Here is a 23,305-nt window from a genome sequence, read left to right on the forward strand (position 1 = left end):
CGCTGTCGTGTAACAGCGCGCTTTACGGCCGCGGGTACGGAGCGAGCCGGCGCCAGGGCCCCTCGGGCCGGGAAGAGGGGAAGGGGAGCGAGGTTGATGCCCGGCGGAGGGGCGAGCGCGGCGTCTTGCCGGCTTCTCACCGCCGCGGAGCAAAGAGTGTCCCGGGAAGCGGCAGGGTCGGCGTCCAGGAGCGGCTTCGGGGGCTCGGGCGGTGGCAGAGGCGGAGCAAACGGCCCCGGGTCCGGGAGCGGAGGCCCGGGGGGCCCCGCGGGCAGGATGAGTTTGACCCCGAAGGAGCTCTCGAGCCTGCTCAGCATCATCTCGGAGGAGGCGGGCGGCGGCAGCACCTTCGAGGGCCTGTCCACTGCCTTCCATCACTACTTCAGCAAGGCCGACCACTTCCGCCTGGGTTCGGTGCTCGTCATGCTGCTCCAGCAGCCGGACCTGCTGCCCAGCGCGGCGCAGCGTCTCACGGCGCTCTACCTGCTCTGGGAGATGTACCGCACCGAGCCGCTGGCCGCAAACCCCTTCGCCGCCAGCTTCGCGCACCTGCTCAACCCCGCGCCGCCCGCCCGCGGCGGGCAGGAGCCCGACCGCCCTCCGCTCTCAGGTACCTGCTGAAGCCAGCTGTGCCGTGTGGATAGCGTTAGATTCCGCAGCTTTCCACCTGCGCTGCTGGGAACTCACCTGAAAGGGAAATTAACTATCCCTGTGAACTGATAATCCTCTTTTTCCGCCTCCCTCTGCGTTCCCACGCCCCTCACTCCCTCCCCGCCTTAACTCTAAAGAATGGAGAGGTGGTAGCTTAATTGCAAGTTCGTGGCACCGAAAATAATTTCTCTATACACCCCATCACATCATAGAGCTCAGTGTAGGTCTTGACATGTTTAGTGTCTCAAATACGGTTCGTTCTTCGAAAGCCCGTCTGTGGTGTGTGAAGTTAAAACCAATGATAAAACTAGATCTGTCCCCGGTTTTTAGTCTCAAAGGAGTACGTAGAAGTCAGTATTAAGAAGCTGAAGAAGGGCCGGGCGCGGTGGCTCAAGCCTGTAATCCCAGCACTTTGGGAGGCTGAGACGGGCGGATCACGAGGTCAGGAGATCGAGACCAACCTGGCTAACACGGTGAAACCCTGTCTCTACTAAAAAATACAAAAAATTAGCCGGGCGTGGTGGCGGGCGCCTGTAGTCCCAGTCACTTAGGAGGCTGAGGCAGGAGAATGGCGTAAACCCGGGAGGCGGAGCTTGCAGTGAGCTGAGATCCGGCCATTGCACTCCAGCCTGGGCGACAGAGCGAGACTCCGTCTCAAAAAAAAAAAAAAAAAAAAAAGAAGCTGAAGAAGTTGTGGGCGGAAATACACGTGAAACACCATTAAAGACTTTGCAGCCGCCTGCCTTAGCCTGTTAGGGATGGGGGTGGAGGATAGAAAGTCACAAATTGATGATCTCGCGATTGGAAACACATGACTTACTGAACATTATGTAAAGTGCATTCATGGTATAAATTATGTAAAATATATTTACCATCGTGTGGCATTGGTGAGATCAAACTAGTAGGTTGGATGCGAGGGTGCATTTTTTTGTTTTTAAGCTCAAACAGGGGATGCTTTATGTGGATTTGCTTTGGGAGAAGACTTGCAGTCAGAAAACAAGAAAAATGGCATGGTGACAAGGGGACCTGAAGGATTTAGGGACCAGTGTAGTGGAGGAAGCACATAGCTAGAGATAGGTAACAGCTTGATCTTACATTCCTTAGCCAGCATAGGTAGGGCCTGCTATACAGTGAGTCAAGGCTAAGGCAGCAGATTTTGAGGTAACACCAGGAGTTTGTTTTTATGGTACAGGAGGGCCGCATTTCTAGTTAGCGTTCCTGCCTGGCACCCCATCAGGATCTCTGATTGGTGTCCTGTAGTGCCCTTATCTAAGAAGGGCAACGTTTTGTATTGGCTGAGATGCCCTTAGGGTACAGGTACTTAACCTGCTTTTAAGAAGCTTGTGACTGCCCAGAAAGTGAATGTAACACAGGTTTGTGGTCAAAACCCACCACCTAGGCCTGGTGAGGTGGCTCACGCCTGTAATACCAGCGCTTCTGGAGGCCGAAGTGGTGGAGGTTGGGGGGTGGGAATTGCTTGAGGCCAGGAGTTTGAAACCATGCTGGGCAACATAGTAAGACCCTGTCTACAAAAAATAAAAATTGTTGGGCATGGGGTGGCTCACACCTGTAGTCCCAGCTGCTCAGGAGTTTGAGGCAGAAGGATCACTTGAGCCTAGGAGTTTGAGGCTGCAGTGAGTTAGGGTGACAGCGAGACCCTGCTTCTAAACAAACACACAAACACACAGAGACAACCACCACCCTGGGGTGCTGGTATTAGAGGATTGGGACACTGGGATTTAGGTCAGAGGGCCCTTTGAATTCTGAAGAACAAGTGAGGCAAAGGGACTGTGACTTATATAATGTCATTCTCATATACAGTGAATCTAAACCCACACCTAGTCCGTCGACTGCATTGTACACACAGATTTGCCATGGGTGGGATGGCAGTTGCCAGAGAAAGAATCCATGGATGGATTATATTTAACCGTTTTGTGCCTCAGGTTCCTCATCTGTAAAATGCAAATAGTAACAATTGCCAGCTGGTAGAGTTGTTACAAAGAATAAAAGTACCTGTGAGTGTTACCCACTATTATTACCCTTTTTTTTTTTTTTTTTTTTTGAGACGGAGTCTCGCTCTGTCGCCCGGGCTGAAGTGCAGTGGCCGGATCTCAGCTCACTGCAAGCTCCGCCTCCCGGGTTTAGGCCATTCTCCTGCCTCAGCCTCCCGAATAGCTGGGACTACAGGCGCCCGCCACCTTGCCCGGCTAGTTTTTTGTATTTTTTTAGTAGAGACGGGGTTTCACCATGTTAGCCAGGATGGTCTCGATCTCCTGACCTTGTGATCCGCCCGCCTCGGCCTCCCAGAGTGCTGGGATTACAGGGTTGAGCCACCGCGCCCGGCCTATTTATTACCATTATTAAAGTAGGTAGGGATGGTGTGTAGGTAACATAGAAGAGAAAATATCAGTGCCAACATCCCACTCCCAGAGCTGCTGATATTTTCTGTTTAGGGTAAGACATTTAGTGGGTATGTCTTCAGAATGCTTTTCAGATGACTGAACAGAGGCAGGACTGCGATTGTGTAATGGTGGGTAGTACAGAGGAAGGAACGACAATCCGTGGAGCCAGAGAGATTCTCAGAAGGAGTGATACTTTTGCTGGATATTGATTAGAGATACGGGTGGGAGGGCAGGAGTGACTCTGCCAGGTATTATTAAAGAACTGGGTGTAAAGCCGTGTGCAGTGGCTCATGCCTGCAATCCCAGCACTTCGGGAGGCCGAGGCAGGCAGATCACTTGAGGCCAGGAGTTCAAAACCAGCCTGGCCAACATGATGAAACACCATCTCTACCAAAGATACAAAAATCAGCCGAGCATGATGGTGCACTCTTGTAATCCCAGCTACTCAGGAGTCTGAGGCAGGAGAATTGCTTGCACCTGGGAGTCGGAGGCTGCCATGAGCTGAGATCGCACCGCTGCACTCCAGCCTGGGCGACAGAGTGAGACTGCCTCAAAGCAAAAACAGGAACTGGGTGTAGAGGTTGAGGGATTTTGTGCAACTGGGGTGTAGGGTACATGGATGGGACAGAAGGTCAAGAAGTGAGATTAGGAAGGTGCGTTGGGACCATATTATGAAGGGTCTTGTAATGGTATAACAATCTGGGTTTAATTCTGTGTAAACAGGTTAAGTAATGTGATCAGAGCTGGACTCTAGAGATATAACTAAATGGTAAGAGGAAGTGTGGACCATGGGTGGTGAGTGGGCAGGGGTCAAAACTGGGAGCTGGGGATGTCAGTAGAGGGGGGCAAGAGTACTCCAGGCAAGAGAGGAGTGGGGACTAGAGCTGAGGGAATGCAGCCTGTTGACATTGCTGCAGTGGGAGAGATGAGGCTTGATGAGCAATCGAACGTGGGACAAAAGGGAAGGAACATTCAGCCTTGCAGGAATTTGTAAACTGCATTTTGTGTTGAATCAGGTAGTGTATTTGGATTGCTACTGGTTGCTCTTCTATTTATTCCACTTTACGCAGTGGAAACAGAGAAGAAAGAAAAGCATGTCTGAGCACTATAGTGTTGTCTGTTTTTGTTTGCATATATAAGCTTTAGCCTTTGCAGGAATTGAGGCACTTTAGAAAATGAAGATTGAGCCAGGCGCAGTGGCTCACACCTGTAATCCCAGCACTTTGGGAGGCCGAGGCGGGCGGATCACGAGGTCAGCAAATCGAGACCATCCTGGCTAACACAGTGAAACCCTGTGTCTACTTAAAAATACAAAAAATGAGCTGGGTATGGTGGCGGGCGCCTTCAGTCCCAGCTACTCGGGAGGCTGAGGCAGGAGAAGGGCGTGAACCCGGGAGGCGAAGCTTGCAGTGAGCCGAGATCACACCACTGTACTCCAGCCTGGGTGACAGAGCGAGACTCCATCTCAAAAAAAAAAAAAAGTTATTAATGTAAGAGGTAAAGAGGAAATAAACACCAGGTGGGGTGCGGTGACTCACGCCTGTAATCCCAGCACTTTGGGAAGCCAAGGCAGGTGGATCACCTGAGGTCAGGAGTTCGAGCCCAGCCTGGCCAACATGGTGAAACCATGTCTCTACTAAAAATACAAAAATTAGCTGGGCGTGGTGGCAGGTGCCTGTACTCCCAGCTACTTGGGAGGCTGAGGCAGAAGAATCACTTGAAGCCAGAGGTTGCAGTGAGCCGAGATCATGCTGCTGCACTCCAGCCTGGGGGATAAGAGTGAGACTTCATCACAAAAAAGAAAAAAAAAAAAAGAAAAAACCATGAAACGCAGCATGGCAGTCAAAGACAGATTTTCTTTAGTGAAAACCTGAGAGGCACTCCTGGCCGATATTTTAACTAAAGAAAACCTGTCTTTCACTGCTAAGCCACGTTTCGTGTTTTTTTCATCTTCCTTTAACTCTTTAAAATTAACAGGTACAAAAACCTTAAGTTTCATTGGTAGGGCCACAGATCATTGAATTTCAAATGACGTATTTAATTACATAGTTCATAAATGTATATATTTGGTTGACTGAAACTTAATTATAATTTAGTTCTTAAAAATATATGGCTTGAAGTGGCAAGTAGCAAGTACTGATTTTACCAGATTCAAGTTGATTTTTAAAAGTAACCATTGGAGAAATTGTTATACATTTTTGTTTGCAGGATTTTTACCTCCTATAACTCCACCAGAAAAGTTTTTTCTTTCCCAGCTGATGCTGGCACCCCCGCGGGAACTCTTCAAAAAGACGCCTCGCCAGATTGCGCTGATGGACGTTGGAAACATGGGCCAGTCTGTGGACATTAGTGGGCTTCAGTTAGCCTTGGCCGGTAAGGAGGAATCAATGGTTTGGGCATTCCTGTGTGGTAATATTAGGACTCTCTTGTTGAGGACTCTACTAAAATGATGGTTTTTGTAACTGCTAAAAGGTTAATATCCGTTTTAAAAAGTAGTTTTAGTACTGGATCTTAAATGGAAGTCTTGGCTGGGCACGGTGGCTCACACCTGTAATCCCAGCACTTTGGGAGACCGAAGCGGGCGGATCATTTGAGGTCAGGAGTTCGAGACTAGCCTGGCCAGCATGGTGAAACCCTGTCTCTACTAAATATACAAAAAATTAGCTGGGTATGGTGGTGCACACCTGTAATCCCAGCTCCTCGGGAGGCTGAGGCAGGAGAATAGCTTGAACCTGGGAGGTGGAGGTTGCAGTGAGCCAAGAACGCACCACTGCACTCCAGCCTAGGCTACAGCAAGACTCCATCTCTAAATAAATAAATAAATGGAAATCTTTATTTTTGGATGCTAATAGCTTGTAAATTCATTTGTAGTTTTCACTTGAATTGATTGCTTTTCCTGATTTAGAAGAAAGCTGGATGAAAATGTGTTTTTTTTAAGTTCTGATTGGAAGACTTAATAGTTGTTAAAATGTCAATACTATCCAAAACAATCAGCAGATTTGGTGCAATTCCTGTCAAAATTCCAATAGTGTTTTTTGCAGAAATAGAAAAATCCGGCCAGTCACAGTGGCTCACACCTGTAATTGGGAGGCTGAGGCACAAGAATCACTTGAACCTGGGAGGCAGAGGTTGCAGTGAGCTGAGATTGCACCACTGCACTTCAGCCTGGGTGACAGAGCGAGACTCTGTCTCAAAAAAAAGGAAAAATCCATTTTTGAACTGAAGAAAGGCTGGCGTAGTAGCTCATGCCTGTAGTCTTTGGGAGAGGCTGAGGTGGGAGGATCATTTGAGGGCAGGAGTTCAAGACTAGCCTGGGCAACATAGGGAGACTTTGTCTCTACAAATAATTAAAAACTTAGATGGGCGTGGTGGTGCATGCCTGTGGTCTCAACTACTTGGAACGCCTAAGTGGGAGATCACTTGAGCCTGGGAGATTGCAGTGAGCTGTGATTGCGCCACTGCACTCCAGCCTGCATGACAGTGTGAGACCTGTCTCAAGGGACCCTCAATAGCCAAACCCAACGTACTCTTGGCATCCTTGTTGAAAATCATTTGCCCATATATGCAAGGATTTATTTCTGGGCTTTCTGTTCCATTCTATTTGTCTATATGTCTGTCTTTCTGCCAATACCACACTGTTTTGATTACTGTAGCTTTGTACTAAGTTTTGAAATTGGGAAGTATGAAACTTTCAACTTTGTTCTCGTTCAGGATTGTTCTGGCACATTGTGTTAAACATGTAAGCAAATGAATGAGTGCTCTTGAAATAAACAGTGTGTTCTGACAGAAAATTATAGGAGAAGGAGAACTGGTGGCGAGAGAGAGAGTCTCTGAGTTCTGAAGGAATAGAGGAGGCACTTTGGGCTTGCCTGCTGTAAGCGTTCATTTTGTCACTTGAGAGCAACTCAATAGGGAAATTGTAGTATGTAGCTGGGTTTGTGAATGCTTGAGTGTGTAATTAAGTAAGCTGAAGTATTAATTTTGACAATGCCCCATCATCCTCTTAGACTTCATAGACCTGTGACATTTGGCTTCTGATATAAGGTGACATGTTGCAATAAACAGCTTTTCCTTTGGAACATTGTTAACCTTTAAACTATTGGGTATTAACAATACAACAATGGGGCCAGGCACAGTGGTGCATACCTGTAATCCCAGCAGTTTGGGAGGCCGAGGCATGAGAGTCACTTGAGCCCAGGAGTTTAAAACCAGCCTGGGCAACATAGGGGGACCCTGTCTCTACAAAAGTAATTAAAAAAAAATTAGTTGGGTGTGGTGGTGTGTGTATCTGTGGTCCCAGCTACCTGGGAGGCTGACATGAGAGGATCGCTTGATCCTGGGAGGTCAAGGCTGCACTGAGCTGTGATTGCACCACTGCACTCCAGCCTGGGCAACAGAGTGAGACCCTGTCAGAAAAGCAGAGACAAGAACAATGTAACAAAAGTTATTTTCTGAAACCAAAAGAAATCTTTTTAAGACTTTTTAAGGTTGTACTAATAAGTACAAAAGTACTTATTAGCCAGTAGTGCCAGATATAATTTAATAGAAATAAAATGATTATTTTTATTTATTCCTGACAAACACCGAAGATACTTTGAAAACTGGATACAGAAGTGATATATTCTGAAGGTTCTAGCTTAGTATTTATAATAATATTTATAGTATTTAAATAGTATTTATTTATCATCATAAAGTGAGAATCACATCTCACCTTCCTTTTAACTTCGGATGTCTTGAGCCAGACATGAGAAACTTGTGAAGTATATCACGTGGAGGAAGGATCACACGCCTAGAGTAAGGGCTGAGAAGTCTGTCCGAGTGGCTAAGCTTGCTGCTTGCCATTCTCTCCCCAGCTGGCAGATGTCCAAATCCATTCCTCTTCACAAGTGTAAAGAAAAAGCAAGCATGCCTCTCCACTCGGGAGCTAGCCACCCAGACCGTCTCTCTGGAGGCCTAAAATTCAGGTGTCTTACAGTGGCATCCGTGGACCAAAGGTGTATTTTTGGATGATGCAGTTTGTGTTTTCTTAACTTTAAAAAAACAAGCAGACAAGTTAAACATAAGTGACTACAGGGGGTGAAGTTTTACCCCAACAATGACAGTATTCATTTCAGAGGTTTTGTTTTTCTTTATGATTTATTCCTGACAAACACCGATCACTAGTTTACCATGCAACTGGCCAGTTTTTACATTTTGGTTGATAGTATGTTATCTAACTTTTTGTACTTCAACAATCTGATATTTTTTAAAATGACATTACAGGATAATTTTAGTGAGTATTTCTCTTAATAAATGAATGAGAAAAGATGCTCTGTCTAAGGCATCTTTTCATATGTCTGGCCATTTTTCCATTGGGTCGATGGTCTTTTACTGATTTGTATAGTTCTTTACTCAGGAATTTAGCCAGGTGTTTTTAAAATTATACAATCTGAAATAAAACATGCATTCACTTTTTAAAGGAATTATAATTAAGTGAACCTGGAGCAACCTGCCATCCAAGTTAAGAGAATATTTTCAGGGCCAAGAGGCTCCCTGTGTGTTTCTCCAGGTGGCTGCCTCATCACTAACCTGATTTTTATGATAATCACCCTGAATTTGCTTCCCTCCTGTGCCTGCCTATAGTTTCATGTTGCATGCCCTTGAACCTGATATATGTGGAATTGTACTGCATTTCTTCTTTTGTGCTTTTCTTCTGTTGGGGGGTGAGAGATGAGTCCATGCTGATGGCATGTAACTGCAGTGGCTGCTCTTCATTGCTGCTGTGGTACCTTCACACTGTGGAATACCAAGTTCTGTATCCATTCTGCCACTGATGGACATAATACTGCTGTGAACATTCTTGCACCTTATTCTGGGGTGTGTGTGAAAGTGTGTCTCCTAGATGGAAAGAGATGCATGTGTAAAACTTTATAAGGAAACGTCAAATTGTTTTCCAAAGTTGCTGTGCCATTTTTCATTCCTGTAACAGTGTGCAAGTTACCTTACATCCTCTTCCGCATTTGATAATGTCAAGTTTATACATTTTTGCCAGTCTGGTGGGTATGTTATAGTATCTTGTGTTTTAACTGGATTTTCCCTAGTTCCTAATGGGATTAAACATCTTTTCAGATTTTTTTGGCCATTCAAGCTTTTTAAATAAAATCCTTATTAAAGTTATTAGTTCACTTTTTCCTGTTGGGTTTTTTTTTTTCAATTAGTTTAAAAATTTATGTACTGTAAGTCCTCAACATCACTGACAGGTTGTTGGAAACTGCGGATTTAAGTGAAGTGATGTAGATCAGGTCCTTGAATAACACTGTTTCATCAACATTGTTTTATTATAACATTGATGAAAATAATTGTTATATGTCCTTTCACTTAGTTGCAGATGCCAAGAATCTTTCAACGACGTTAAGTGAGGACCTGCTGTACGTACAGACACACACACATACTCTTTCTCTCTCTCTGTGAATCTGTTTTTCTGTGTTACAGATAGCTTACCTCAGTCGGTAGCTTGTCTTTTCACTTTCCTCATGATGTCCATAATTTTAAAGCATCTCCTATTTTAACCTTTTCCAGAACGCCAATCTGAACTGCCAACACAAAGCAAAGCGAGCTTCCCCAGTATTCTCAGCGACCCAGACCCGGATTCTTCTAATTCTGGATTTGACAGCTCAGTTGCCTCTCAGATCACAGAAGCTTTAGTCAGCGGACCAAAGCCACCTATTGAAAGTAGGTATATGTAAATTAATTTATACTGTTGGTTTTATTCTGTCAGCATCCTCTAGGACTTTTCAGTTTTTTGAGACATCATCTTATTTTTGTTATGACTTAAATTGTAATTTAGTGTGAACCTTTCTAGTGTAGTATCTAGAACATAGTAGAGATGTTCAGTGACAATTAGTTTCTTCTGTAAGAAAAGCGCATGCCAAGTTGTTGGTTGCACGTCTATCCTATGCATACCTAAAGATCCAGGCCGGGTGCGGTGGCTCACACCTGTAATCCCAGCATTTGGGAGGCCGAGGCGGTGGATCACTTGAGGTCAAGAGTTTGACACCAGCCTGGCCAACATGGTGAAACCCCGTCTTTACTAAAAATACAAAAATTAGCCAAGTGTAGCTGGGTGCGCCTGTAGTCCCAGCTACTCAGGAGGCTGAGGCAAGAGAATTGCTCGAACCTGGGAGGCAGAGGTTGCAGTGAGCCAAGATTGCACCACAGCACTCCAGCCTGGGGGACAGAGTGAGAGAGTGTTTCAAAAAGAAAAAAAAAAAAATAAAAAAAAAATTACAGATTCTGATTTTACTGAAATGAGCCTTTTTGTAGCAGCTCATTATCTTTTTGTTTCATACCTCTTAAGTAATCTTACCACTATCATTTCCTTTTCCATTTTAAAGTTTTTCTTATAAGCTCCTAATTTACTTTAATTCAAAGAAAACACTTGTAGAATTTGAAATAATATTGGCTGCATTTTTTGGGGATTTCTTTAAGAGATGGAGTCTTGCTGTGATGCCCAGCCAAATGTGAGAGTCTACTATTGAGCTTACAGAAAACATCTATTTTCTGGTTAAAAATCGTCACTTTATCTTAAATATCTCCACTGCCTCTTCTCTGACCTCACCAGGACTAGCATCTGAATTTCCCTTCAACCACTTACAAAGTCTGCCAGACTCCATCCCCTGAGGCTCAGGGGATCCTACCTCAGACTCCCGCGTAGCTGGAATTACAGGCATGCACCACTCTACCTGGCATCTGTTTTATAGGCTTCTGTGTGCTTTGAATTATGAAGGCAAGCTTTCTGCTTTGGAATGAGAACATGTTTACCCGATGATAGTGTGGTCTCACCATGAGTTTGAAATTCGCACGGTGACCTTTGTACCATTTGGTTTATAGTAGATCTTTGGCATACAGAGGTTTAATATTTGAAATTTCCGCTAGTCACAAGTGTGACTGAAATGTCCACGGCATGTAGTGGCTTCTTTTTAATATTTGCTTGGGCACAACTCTAAATTGCATAGGTCACCAGGAAGATATGTGAAAAGCAGATCACTCATCATAAGTGGGTCTAGCCAAATACCCGATGTCCCCACCTCACAGGAACTCTCTTATCACATGAGTAGTACTTCTCATAAATTGGTAAAAACTGTATTTTTGTAAGTGGTTGAAGGGAGATTCAGATGCTAGTCCTGGTGAGGTGAGAGAAGAGCCAGTGGACATGTTTAAGATAAAGTGACGATTTTTAACCAGAAAATAGATGTTTTCTGTAAACTCAACAGTAGACTCTCACATTTGGCAGGGCTAGGATCCATGATAGGAATAAACGACTTCTGCCCTATGTGGAAACCATGTGAGATGTGAAATTGGTTCAGCAGAAGTCCTAGCCAGCATTTATTTCAGTGGGTTTGTAACTCAGGGATGAATCTTGTTTTATAAAACAGTCGAGTTGAACCACTTCATTTTCCTTTTGTACTTACATTGTTTTCTGAAAATAAATACAGCATTTGTGAATTTAGGGACTCGTGACAGTCTCCACATTCATTTGAAAATATCAAAAGGCAACCATACTTTTCCTCCTGCTGTTTCATCACCACATGATTTACTTCAGTTATAAGATGCAAAGATAAAACTAGTACAGATCACAGTGGCGACTGAACGAACAGTGAAAAGCAGAACAAATAGTGGTAACTCAGAATAGGATGTGTGAGGACATCGTATTTCATTTTTTTCATCAAAAGTCTTCACCCGTTTAGCAGTCGCGCCCTTTTGCTGTTGAGTGGTCATGCTTAAGTACAGCGTGGGCAGGCCACGGCCAGGCTTTCCTCATTTCTCCAAAAATGAATAGTTTGTTCTCTGGCATCACGCTGGTATAGTGTTCTTTCATTGTCTTGTTTGCATTCTGACTGAAGCCCTGCCTTCCTGTGTCATTCCTGCTTCTGATTTTGAAGTGTAAGAGTTTTAGTCACGTCATCCTTATTAAGAGATATCTTTGTGAACCTTATTAAGTGAAATGTGTGAGATGTGTAGAGATGTTAGCTTCCTGATAGGAGCAACTATCACTGCTCTCATTACAGGCCATTTTCGACCAGAGTTTATTCGTCCACCGCCTCCACTCCACATTTGTGAGGATGAACTGGCCTGGCTAAACCCCACAGAGCCTGACCACGCAATCCAGTGGGATAAATCCATGTGTGTTAAGAATAGCACTGGTGTGGAGATCAAGCGAATAATGGCCAAAGCCTTCAAAAGCCCCTTATCCTCTCCCCAACAAACACAGGTGTGTATTGATTGTAAGCATTTTCTTATCTTTTTCTAAAATTTATTTTTAATTAAAACAAATTTGTTTTTGAGAGTCTCTCACTCAGTTGCCCAGGGTGGAGTGCGGTGGCACGATCTTGGCTCATTGCAACCTCTGCCTCCTGGCTTCAAGTGACTCTCGTGCCTCAGCCTCCCCAGCAGTTGGGACTACAGGCATGCACCACCATGCCCGGCTAATTTCTGTATTTTTGGTAGAGATGGGGTTTTGCCATTGTTGGCCAGGCTGGTCTGGCCTCAAGTGATCTGCCAGCCTTGGCTTCCCAAAGTGCTGGGATTACAGGTGTGAGCCACTGCACTCAGCCATTGTGAGCCTTTTCTTATCTTTAATCCAACAAGAGTATTTGTTTTTTGGAAAGTGATAAGCAGTAAACTAATCCTGTCACCATGAGGCAGCAGTAGGAAGTTGCAAAGGTTTTTGGGTCTCTGAAGTTTTGTTCTGCTCTTTGGTAGTTTTGCTGTGGTGGGGCAAGAAGTCTGACGGCTGGAAATGTTCTGACGTTTCTTTGTGATCAGTTTGTCCCTGGGAGAGGTGGGGTCGTGGGGGTGTCACCGCTGTACAGTGGGACACTTTCCACAGTGGTTATGTTTGAGCAGACAGTAACGCTTCTGATGGAAAGCGGAGTTACTGACAAGCTGTAGGGAGGAAACAAGGCTGGGAAGGGGAACCCGCCCCCATCACACAGCTGGGTCGTGGTGGATTTGAGATTAAAGTAGCCCCCACTGCCCGAGCGGGGGACTGGATGACTCCCCTCCGGAGAGGCAAGGTCACTCTTCTACTGGTTGGTGAATTTTATCCAGTTTGCATTAGAACTTTTCAGGAGATACTGACCTCTCCAATCAAGTTTGCCACCAAAAATACCATTTTCAAAATGAAATAATGAATAGCAATGTTTGTAGTTTGCTTTGCTCACGAGACTATCCTGAAAACACAGTCCACTGTGGAACATACAAGTAGACGGGGAAAAAAAAAACAGCATAGGACAGTTAAAGAGGAAGTGCTTATTTGGTGGGAAAAATCTTTTGGGGATACCTGTTTGAATTACAAAGTGTGGATGTCACTTGAACTGTAAAGTTCTGCAGACTGATGACTGGCAGGTCCGCTGTCCCGCTTCCCACTCCGCGCCCTTCTCAGGTAGTTCTGGTCTCTACCTGGGGGGGGTGGGGCAGGACTGTTTCTTGGGAGAACTAGTTGGTCATTAAGATTATTTTTAGTTACAACAGATGACAGAAAAAAAAAAACCCTGCAAAGGGCTTGACACTGTTACAACCAGACAGTGTTGTATCTGACCGGACAGTATGGAGTCTGGCTGGATGTCCAGGAAGAGGAATCACTAGCATACTTACAAACTGTCTTAGATGTGTTTGCGTTTTAGTTCGTTCAAAATTAAAATGTAAATTTAGAAATGTCAAGACATCATGGGTTTGAAGGAAGAAATTTAGGAAGTTGGTTCAATGCAGATAGTTTTGTAGCTTTTTGTATAAAATGCTTATTTCATATACATGGGAAAAAAATCGACTCAAGGCCCTCTTTTTCTCTCCCTCTCTCTATCTCTTTAAAAATCTGGTGTATTTAGCTCCTTGGTGAGTTGGAAAAAGACCCCAAACTTGTCTACCATATTGGCCTCACCCCAGCCAAACTTCCTGACCTTGTGGAAAACAACCCTTTAGTCGCTATCGAAATGTTGCTGAAATTAATGCAGTCAAGCCAGATCACTGAGTATTTCTCTGTCCTGGTCAATATGGACATGTCTTTACATTCAATGGAAGTCGTAAATCGGTAAGTTTCTAGATTTGATCAAATGTGTGGGGATAGATACAGATTAGATGGCCAGGAAGGAAAAATTGTAACAGATTTTTGTCTTGATATTATTGGCGTAAGATTAACTATTAAAGAAATAATCTAAGCCTTAGCATTCACTACATGTGAATTTAGCATGCGTTAATAAGAACTGAGGGTAAGATTTCAAACATAATTAGTGTTAGTAGAAGCATAAATGAAAATTGCTGAAATTTTTTTTTTTTTTTTTTTTTTTGAGACGGAGTCTTGCTCTGTAGCCCAGACTGGAGTGCAGTGGCCGGATCTCAGCTCACTGCAAGCTCCGCCTCCTGGGTTCTCGCCGTTCTCCTGCCTCAGCCTCCGGAGTAGCTGGGACTACAGGCGCCCGCCACCTCGCCCGGCTAGTTTTTTGTATTTTTAGTAGAGACGGGGAAATTGCTGAAATTTTATTTTATTTATCTTTTTGAGAGGGAGTCTCACTCTGTCGTCCAGGCTAGAGTACAGTGGTGCAGTCTCAGCTCACCACAACGTCCACCCCCTGGGTTCCAGCAATTCTCCTGCCTTAGCCTCCCTGGTAGCTGGGATTACAGGTGTGTGTGCTACCACACCCAGCTAATTTTTGTACTTTTAGTAGAGACGGGGTTTTGCCATGTTGGTCAGGCTGGTTTCAAACTCCTGACCTCAAGTGATCTGCCCACCTCAGCTTCCCAAAGTGCAAGGATTACAGGCGTGGGCCACTGTGCCAGCCAATTACTGAAATTCATTTCCCTGTACATAGTCCTATCTTCTTTATCCCTATACAAATACAGATATTTTTTTCTTAGTGACTAACAGCTGTAAGTGTGGAAAAATATGGACCTTAAGAGCTGAGAATCCTAGGAATGCCGTCCTAGCTTCCTCGTGCTCTTCTCCCAGCCTTTCTGACCCCCCTGTCTCCTGACCCTGCCATCCTTGACTGTCAGGAAAACAGAGTATCTTCCCTTCTTGATGTGTGCTGTACTGTGTTTGCATTTTATAGTATTTTCCTTACAAATATCTTTTAGGTAAACTGAATTAGATGGGCTGGAGGGCTTCAGTTGTTTATGTGCAAGATGGCCAGAGGTTCAGGTGTGCCTGAGTCCTGGCAGAGGCTTTGCATCCTGAGCTCCCTTTCACGTGGTATCCTGCTTTGGATGATAAATTATACGGTCCTCCTATATGGGGAAATCCATTCTGAGTGCCAAGAGACTAAACTTCAGTGACAGCATAGTTTTTAACACCTGTTTGCAAGTTGGGGCTTTTTGAAAAATCTATGTGAAATTGAACTACAGAATGTGCCCTTTTTTCATCCACTTTTGGGGGAAAAAAGCCCAGCTGGAAGCCGAGGGAGTGGAAGTATGTGCATAGAAGGAGAATGCATTCTTTTAGGGGCAGGAGAGGGAGGAAACGTGAGGTTTCCAGATTAATTTTTAACTTTAATCTTGGTCACCGGCAAAACTAGCCAGCTGCTTGTTGAAAACGTGTTGCTCCATTTCTCCCACTCCTTGTTCCAGTCTTTCCCCTACTGAGTGAAGACTCTCTTTTCAGTGGCCCAGTTCTGTGCAGGTTTGCCTGCACAGCGTGGATTGACCACGCTGAGTGTTCACTTCTCCTTCACCATATTCTTATAGCAGTTCTTGTCTCTACCAGACATTTGGCCCTGAGTCCAAGATGCAGAATCACTACATCTTTTTGTCAGTGCGATTCTATCTGCTCAGTATCTTGGAATTCAAGGACAGGGTCCTGCTTGTTTTTCCCCCAACACCTATCATAGTGCATCATCCTTAAGTGTGAAAATACGTTTGTTGGTGACACACAAATCTCAAGTGACTGCAGCAGCTCATGACAGTGTCCTTGGAGCACTGCCTGCTCATGCCTTATTGAATAAAGTTTTGAGGTCTGGTAAGTTTAGAAAAGGTAGCATATATTAATCATCTTTTGGAAATTCATACTTTGAGTATGGAATTCCCGTTCCCACCCCATTCGTTTTTCTCCTTAAAACATTCCATGTAATCCTTTGGAAAATACTGGCTTTGGCCTTTATTATGACTCTAAATTCCAATAACAGACCATGACTGATGATTTAACCAAGAATACTCAGGGACAGGGCTCAAAAAAATAATTGCGGTATGTACAGTAAGTGGAGACATTTTTTAAAGTGTTATTTATGAGTAAGTAGGTGTGGCTCTTAGGTTTACTTGCCCAAGTATATTTAAAACTAGGGAACTGGGTATGTCAGAAAATTCCACCAGATGACCGAAGCAAGTTTTGTATTTTACGGTTAAGTGTTTTTCAGTGTTAGCAAATGAAATTAATTAATGGCCCAAATTTTGTTTTATGAAACAGACTAACTACAGCTGTTGATCTACCTCCTGAATTTATTCACCTTTATATATCAAATTGCATCTCTACTTGTGAACAAATTAAGGATAAATATATGCAGGTAATAGAAATTTCTGTAAATTTTATAATTGCCTGCCAGGAAAATGAGCACACTAACATTTATTTTTTTTCCCCTTTTTCAGAATCGGTTGGTGCGTCTTGTGTGTGTGTTTCTCCAATCCTTGATCCGTAACAAAATTATTAATGTACAGGATTTGTTTATAGAAGTGCAGGCATTCTGTATTGAATTCAGTAGGATACGAGAAGCTGCTGGTCTTTTCCGGTTGTTGAAGACATTGGATACTGGGGAAACACCTTCTGAGACCAAAATGTCAAAATAATACCTCATCAGAACCATCCCATCCATTCACTGTTCAGCTGTGATTTAGTTTCTACACCGTTAAACACCCTGAGTGGATTGCTTGGTCTAATGCATATAAACAGTACTTTATCTACTTAAAGCAAAGTTTTGCTTTCTTGGATGACTTTTTCCGTGAGATGAATTTTTGATAAGAACTGGGGAAAACGTGTCTTTTAGGTGTCTTGCTGATGACTGTCCATAGGAGGAATGGCTATCCCAAAAAAATAGATGAGTTTTTTTTTAAGCACTAAAGAACAAAATGTGTTTTTCATTAATACAGGCTTCTGATGAAACAGGAATCCAGTTTTCGTAAAGTTCCAATGTTGATAATGAGAGTAAATTCTTAAACATTTGTGATACTGTCCTAGAGGTGAAAGCAGCTGAATGTTTCTGAACCATCAAGAGGCAAACAGGAGTTTGGTTCTTGAACCGCTTATGCACAAAGCTCTTAACTCCTCATGAACCAAGGATTTACTTGTAACTTTCTCCTTGTCGTGGAGGCTTAATAGACAACAGAATAAATGCATTTCTTCGGCCTCTTATAAACTTGGGAACGCTTAGAAAGCTGCTTCTATTACCAGGCTGTAATAGCCGGTATAGTTTTTTGTTTTTTTTTTTCTCTTAAGATGTTCTGTTATTAGTCTGAGACAGCTATTTTTTTGTTTTAAGGAAAAACGTCAGTCAGTGCTCTGGGAGGTAATTTCCTGTGGGGTCTGCACCCTCCTGTCTGGGTGGTGGATGTGAGTTTGAGAAGTAGGCGAGCAGGGTGGTACCATGTGGGCTGTTACCCTTTATGTGATTTTTGGACAACAGTGCCTTCCATTAAAGTTCTTTTTATCAGCTGTTATCTGATATATATTTTAAGAAATCATGAGAAATTCCTTTTACTGAGGTATTTTCAAAGTGTATTTACAAGGGAGATAATCTGTTCAACAGGAATTACTCTCTAACACTTTGAAAAAGTTAAAGGAAACCAAGCCAAGTGATTTTAAGGTAAGTAAAAGTTCCAATCTTAAAACTCTGGAGAAAGCACTACCAAAGATTTGTAACAAATTCTTAGTTTTTCACTATAAGAGAAATGTTTAAGAACGTTTGCTTAGAGGAAATAATGAACTAAGCCCATCTATCAGAGGAATGCCTTCAGACAATTAAAACAATGGCAACAAGTGATTTCTTTCTACGCCTAAAAGTGAGCGTCCCCGTTAGCACTGGGAAAAGAAGAGCTTATTACTGAAGTACTTTTGGAGTGGCGGTTTCAACAACCCAGCCTTAGGTTCCAGGACCTACAGGACCTACAGATTCTCTGGCATAAAAAAAACATTGAACTCACAGCCAACACCACAATCACTCATGCCTGAGTGAAGCTGATGTAACAGACACTGAGTTCATGAGGCACATCACAGCCTTGTTGCCTTTAAAGCAGTAGACAATATTTTGCTATACCTGGGGGCCATTTTAAATAGTGAAATTGCCAACAAAAAGTGCAGAAATGCAAAGAACATGGTACTGAAGAGACTGTGAAAGGACACCTGTTTGTAGTGGGAGAGGAAACAAGGCATGGCATCCCCTCCAGCCTCCGTCAGAAACGTGCATGTCAGGCAGCTTGGCTCATTCACTGCTCTCTGCATGTCTGAAAATGACTGCATGTGGTGATTTTGGGGTTACGAATAAATTCTAGTAGGGAGGTTCTCAAATAGGGACTTCGTAAGTGAGGATCAAAACCACAATATTGGTGTTTACTTGAAAGACTAAAATTTTAAATGGCTTACAAAGAATAGTGGTTATATTTACAGTCATGATCTGTACTTGCAACACCAACAAAAGCTGCTTGAAAATAAAAGTTTACCTAAAGTAAAATTGGTGGCTGGGTTTGGTGGCTCACGCCTGTAATTCCAGCACTTTGGGAGGCTAAGGTGGGAGGATCACTGGAGTTCAAGACCAGACTGGATGACATCGCAAGACCTCGTTTATATTGAAAAAATATAAAATAACAAGGCGTGGCATGCACCTGTAGTCCCAGCTACTCGGGAAGCTGAGGTGGGAAGATTTCTTGAGCCTGGGAGATTGAGGCTGCAGTAAGCATCAATGGCACCACCGCACTCAAAAAAGATTCAATAACTGCAATGAACTTTGTAATCAAATGAGTTAACTGTCACGTTAAGATGCCTTGAATTCTTTAGATTTTCTAGTTCCAATTTCTAGCTTTAATATCTTCACCTGTTAAAAAGAAGACAGCAATAAGTAACACCTTAGGGTAGAAAGCAGTTATTTCAAAAGAAAAATAGTTTGAGATCCTAAAATGTAACTATTAGAAATAATTAACTTTTAGATAGCTTTAAAGAAATGGTATCGATTTTTATTCTTACAGTGTACATATACATTTGCACCTAATTTTAAGTAGCACACTAAATGATCCACATTTCCCTTGGAGAATGATGGTCACATGTCTCTCAAACAGTATTTTGAATGATATTCCTTAAACATTTTAAGGGTATCTGGAAAATTAATGTATAGGAAGAACTTTTTACACGTTTGTTAAAATGTCAGCACCCTCTGTCTACTAAGATGTTTTACTGATTTCACTTTACATCTTGTCTTTTTTTTTTTGCAATCACTGTTCTTACCAGGAAAATCCCCAAGACACTTCCAAGAGTACGTGTATAATCCTGGATCTGATACCTGTAGTCACCCACACACAGTCCTGGTGTTCCCAGGCTTCTCACTAGCCAATAATGCAACCCTACAACTCAGCAAAGAAAAGCAAGGGTTGGTTTTTTTTCCCTAATGTTTAAATGAATGTAGTGCAAATACTTTTTTCACAACTTTGCTGTACAAAGAGGGCAAGTCTCCAGCTGTGTGGCTGATTATGACACAGTAGAAATTTCACTTTTATAACTAGTAATCCAAATGTTAGCATTTCTGAAAATATGGTGACAAGTATTTTTTTTAAAAATTTTAAAACTTAATTAGCTGGGAATGTCGTAGGTGGCTTTTCTAGTTGACTATTAAGTCACAGAAACACAACATATATTAACTACAAAACTAGTTTTGGTTTGAGTCAACATCCTGTGCTTTAGCAAATCACAAAGTAGGGTTTATACTAAGCCCACAGAAACTGCTTTTGACTAAAACATATAATTACCTCAAGTTCTACTTAGTAATACATATATACTGACTTATAATTTCAGCCTTCATTGAGCAAATAAACTTCAGCGTGCTCAAAAGAGACTATTGCCAAACTAAGCGATCTTACTGGGGAATTTGGTTACACTGGGTATTTCATCCCCAGTATATGGGACAATCACCTATTCCTAAAGGTCTATTTTTTTTTTTTTAATAGTTCAGTTCTCTTTGGGATGCCTTTCTTGACCACTCCCCCATGGCATGAAGCTTCCAATCCTGCTACTGAGGTCAGACTAGTGGTTCGCTTCAGGAAATTTTGTCATTGTGTGCCCAGAGAGAGCAAACTGCTGATGGAGACACTGCAATTCGGCCTTTTCTTGTCATCATTCCTCAGTAGCTGGAGGGAGCAGTCTTTTGGGAAAGGCTGTGTGTTCGGGATCCCTAAAAAGATAGCACATGGGGAAATTACCTGCCAAGTGGTGTGTGTGTTTACACCTCTCTGGCCCTTTAGTTTTCCGCTGGGACACCCGGAACGCCAGTCCAGACACCGAGCCGCCGAGGAAACAGGACAGCAGACGGGGCTGCGGAGAGCGGCACAGTCACGGACACTGTCTCCTTCGCCACGCCACCCACGGTTCCCACAGTTAAATACTGGTCTTCATTACACGTGAACACATAGCTCTTACGACAACTGTTTGGAGGAAAGTGATTCATGTGGTAAATAATGTAACTAAATGAAATCTGATTTATTATACATTCCCCCAATTCTCTGCATCTTAACTTAAAAGCTTTAGCAAAAACTCTCATATCTGTCCCTTCCTGTTTTTTTTTTTTTTTCCCCCGCTTTAACAGGATTTCACTCTTGCTCAGGCTGGAATACAGTGGTGTGATCACGGCTCACTGCAGCCTCAACCTCCTGGGCTCAAGTGATCCTCCCACCTCAGCTTCCCAAGTAGCTGGAACTACAGACGGGTGCCACCATGCCCAGCTGATTTTTTAAATTTTCAGTAGAGATGAGTTTTGCCTTGTTGCCCAGGCTAGTCTTGAATTCCTGGGTTCAAGAGATCCTCCCATCTTGGCCTCCCAAATTGTTGGTGTTAAAAGCGTGAACCACCACACTTGGCCTGTCACTTCTTTCTCATGTTTTCATCTAAACTTCTATCAATGAAAACTTTTTCCATTCAAAGTACCGAATAGTTTTCTTCTCTTGCTAATTTCTTTTTTGCTACAAAAATTTGTGTTTCTAAATATATGACCATAATTATTCCAACCTCTCCAATTTATAATTTAGTGTTCAAGCTTTTAAGGAACACTATGTTTGACAGCTGCTGATTAAGAAATCACACTTCTGTAATGATCAAAAACAATTTACCTTGGTCTGGCACGGAATTTTTTTTTTTTTTTTTAAAAGAAACACCAGTCAAATTTATTACAGTTATCCACAGTTAGCAATGGTGATCTTCATGCAAATTGCTGCTCTTGCCATTCCTGGACCCAAAGTGCGCCATGACCTTCACAGTATTCATGCCATCTTTCACCTTGCCAAAGACCACACGTTTGGCCATCCAACCACTCAGCTTTGGCCGTCTTGGCAGTGCAGATAAAAAACTGGGAAACGTTCGTGCTGGGTTCAGCATTTGCCATGGACAAGAGGCCAGGACCTGTATGCTTCAGGATGAAGTTCTTGTCATCCAATGTCTCCCTGCAGACGGACTTGCCACCAATGCTGTATGGCGTGTGAAGCCACCACTCTGACACACAAACCCTGGAAGAATTCTGTGAAAGCAGGAACCCGTATAACCAAATCCCTTCTTTCCAGTGCTCAGAGCACGGAGGTTTTCTGCTGTCTTTGGAACTGCAAACAGCTCCAATCTGCTAACATAGTTTTATGGATTAGGTGAATAGTCACTTCTTGGTTTCTAGGCCCCTTACCTCGAAGGAGACACAGCCCAAGGGCTTGCCATCGACGACAATGTTGAAAAACATGGGGTTGACCATGGCTGGATGCAAGGGGCTCCAGGCGGCAGCAGCATCTGCAAAGCTCACAGCCTTCTTTTCAAAAGTCAGCTTCGTTAGCTACTCGGAAGAATGACTAGTTAAAACATTTTTCCCTAGTATTTCTTTTCTTTTTTTTGAGACGGAGCTTTGCTCTTGTTGCCCAGGCTGGAGTGCAGTGGTGTAATGTCAGCCTCCTGGGTTCAAGCGATTCTCCTGCCTCGGCCTCCTGAGTAGCTGGGACTACAGATGTGTGCCACCACGTTCAGCTAATTTTTCGTATTTTTAATGGAGATGGGGTTTCACCATGTTAGCCAGGATGGTCTCGATCTCCTGACCTCGTGATCCACCTGCCTCAGCCTCCCAACGTGCTGGGATTATAGGCATGAGCCACCGCACCCAGCCCTCCCCTAGTATTTCTTAAAAGACAAAGAGCAAACAATCTACTTGCTACAGAATCAGGATACATTTTCCTATACATATTAAGCTACAGAAGGTAGATTCAAAGGCAGTGGCTGTTATGGAAACCTACTTGAGGCTGTCTGCTAACACACTCAGTGTGCAAAGCAAAACATTTTCTGCTTCAATAACTCCTCATATTGCATCTATCTGTAGAGTTTATTTCAGTAAAACTGTTTACTTACCATTTCACGAATCAAAGTATTAAGTAGCTTGAGAAAATCATATAAATCTTTATACCCTACATATGGCTATAAAAATAAATTTATAATTTTAAAAATTGTTTTAAACAAACATTTTTTACCTACCAACTAAAGATATAGAGTAACTAGAAGCAACACAGGACTACAATTCCACACTCTAAAAAATAACTGCCTCATATTCCTGACTTCTACCTCCAGGAAGTGAGAACAGCAGAGTGTGCGTTTAATCACTTTCTAACACTTAGCGGTCTCCAAAAGCTTCGCATTAGCCTGCTCCTTTGACCCCAAAGAACAGCAAGCAAGTAAAAAAGAAGAAATGGTTACCAAGGTCATGGTATTAAATCTGCTTAAACTCTGGGCCGGGCGCGGTGGCTCAAGCCTGTAATCCCAGCACTTTGGGAGGCCGAGACGAACGGATCACAAGGTCAGGAGATCGAGACCATCCTGGCTAACATGGTGAAACCCCTCTCTACTAAAAATACAAAAAACTAGCCGGGCGAGGTGGCGGGCGCCTGTAGTCCCAGCTACTCGGGAGGCTGAGGCAGGAGAATGGCGTAAACCCGGGAGGCGGAGCTTGCAGTGAGCTGAGATCCGGCCACTGCACTCCAGCCTGGGCGACAAAGCAAGACTCCGTCTCAAAAAA

The 23,305-nt window shown here is 43.4% G+C and overlaps 1 protein-coding gene, 1 long non-coding RNA gene and 1 other non-coding gene across 3 annotated transcripts; 1 reads left to right on the top strand and 2 right to left on the bottom strand.

The window, feature by feature from the left end:
- Positions 1 to 7: 7 nt before the first annotated feature.
- CNOT11 (CCR4-NOT transcription complex subunit 11) lies at positions 8 to 17,727 on the top strand. The gene is made up of 7 exons (XM_008008205.3): positions 8 to 610; positions 5,262 to 5,426; positions 9,612 to 9,764; positions 12,101 to 12,303; positions 13,919 to 14,121; positions 16,486 to 16,582; positions 16,665 to 17,727. The coding sequence occupies exons 1-7, from the start codon at positions 97 to 99 to the stop codon at positions 16,860 to 16,862; spliced, it is 1,533 nt and encodes a 510-aa protein (XP_008006396.1). The 5' UTR covers positions 8 to 96; the 3' UTR covers positions 16,863 to 17,727.
- Positions 17,041 to 23,035, bottom strand: LOC140713376 (uncharacterized). Its single transcript, XR_012095447.1, has 2 exons — positions 20,475 to 23,035; positions 17,041 to 19,099 (listed from the first exon to the last, which is right to left on the bottom strand). It is a non-coding gene; the product is annotated as an uncharacterized lncRNA (long non-coding RNA).
- Positions 20,287 to 20,400, bottom strand: LOC119626071 (small nucleolar RNA SNORD89). The gene has a single exon (XR_005242264.1). It is a non-coding gene; the product is annotated as a small nucleolar RNA SNORD89 (small nucleolar RNA).
- Positions 23,036 to 23,305: the final 270 nt, after the last annotated feature.

This window comes from Chlorocebus sabaeus, chromosome 14 (genome assembly GCF_047675955.1).
Source record: "Chlorocebus sabaeus isolate Y175 chromosome 14, mChlSab1.0.hap1, whole genome shotgun sequence".
In the NCBI taxonomy this organism is placed as follows: Eukaryota; Metazoa; Chordata; class Mammalia; order Primates; family Cercopithecidae; genus Chlorocebus; species Chlorocebus sabaeus.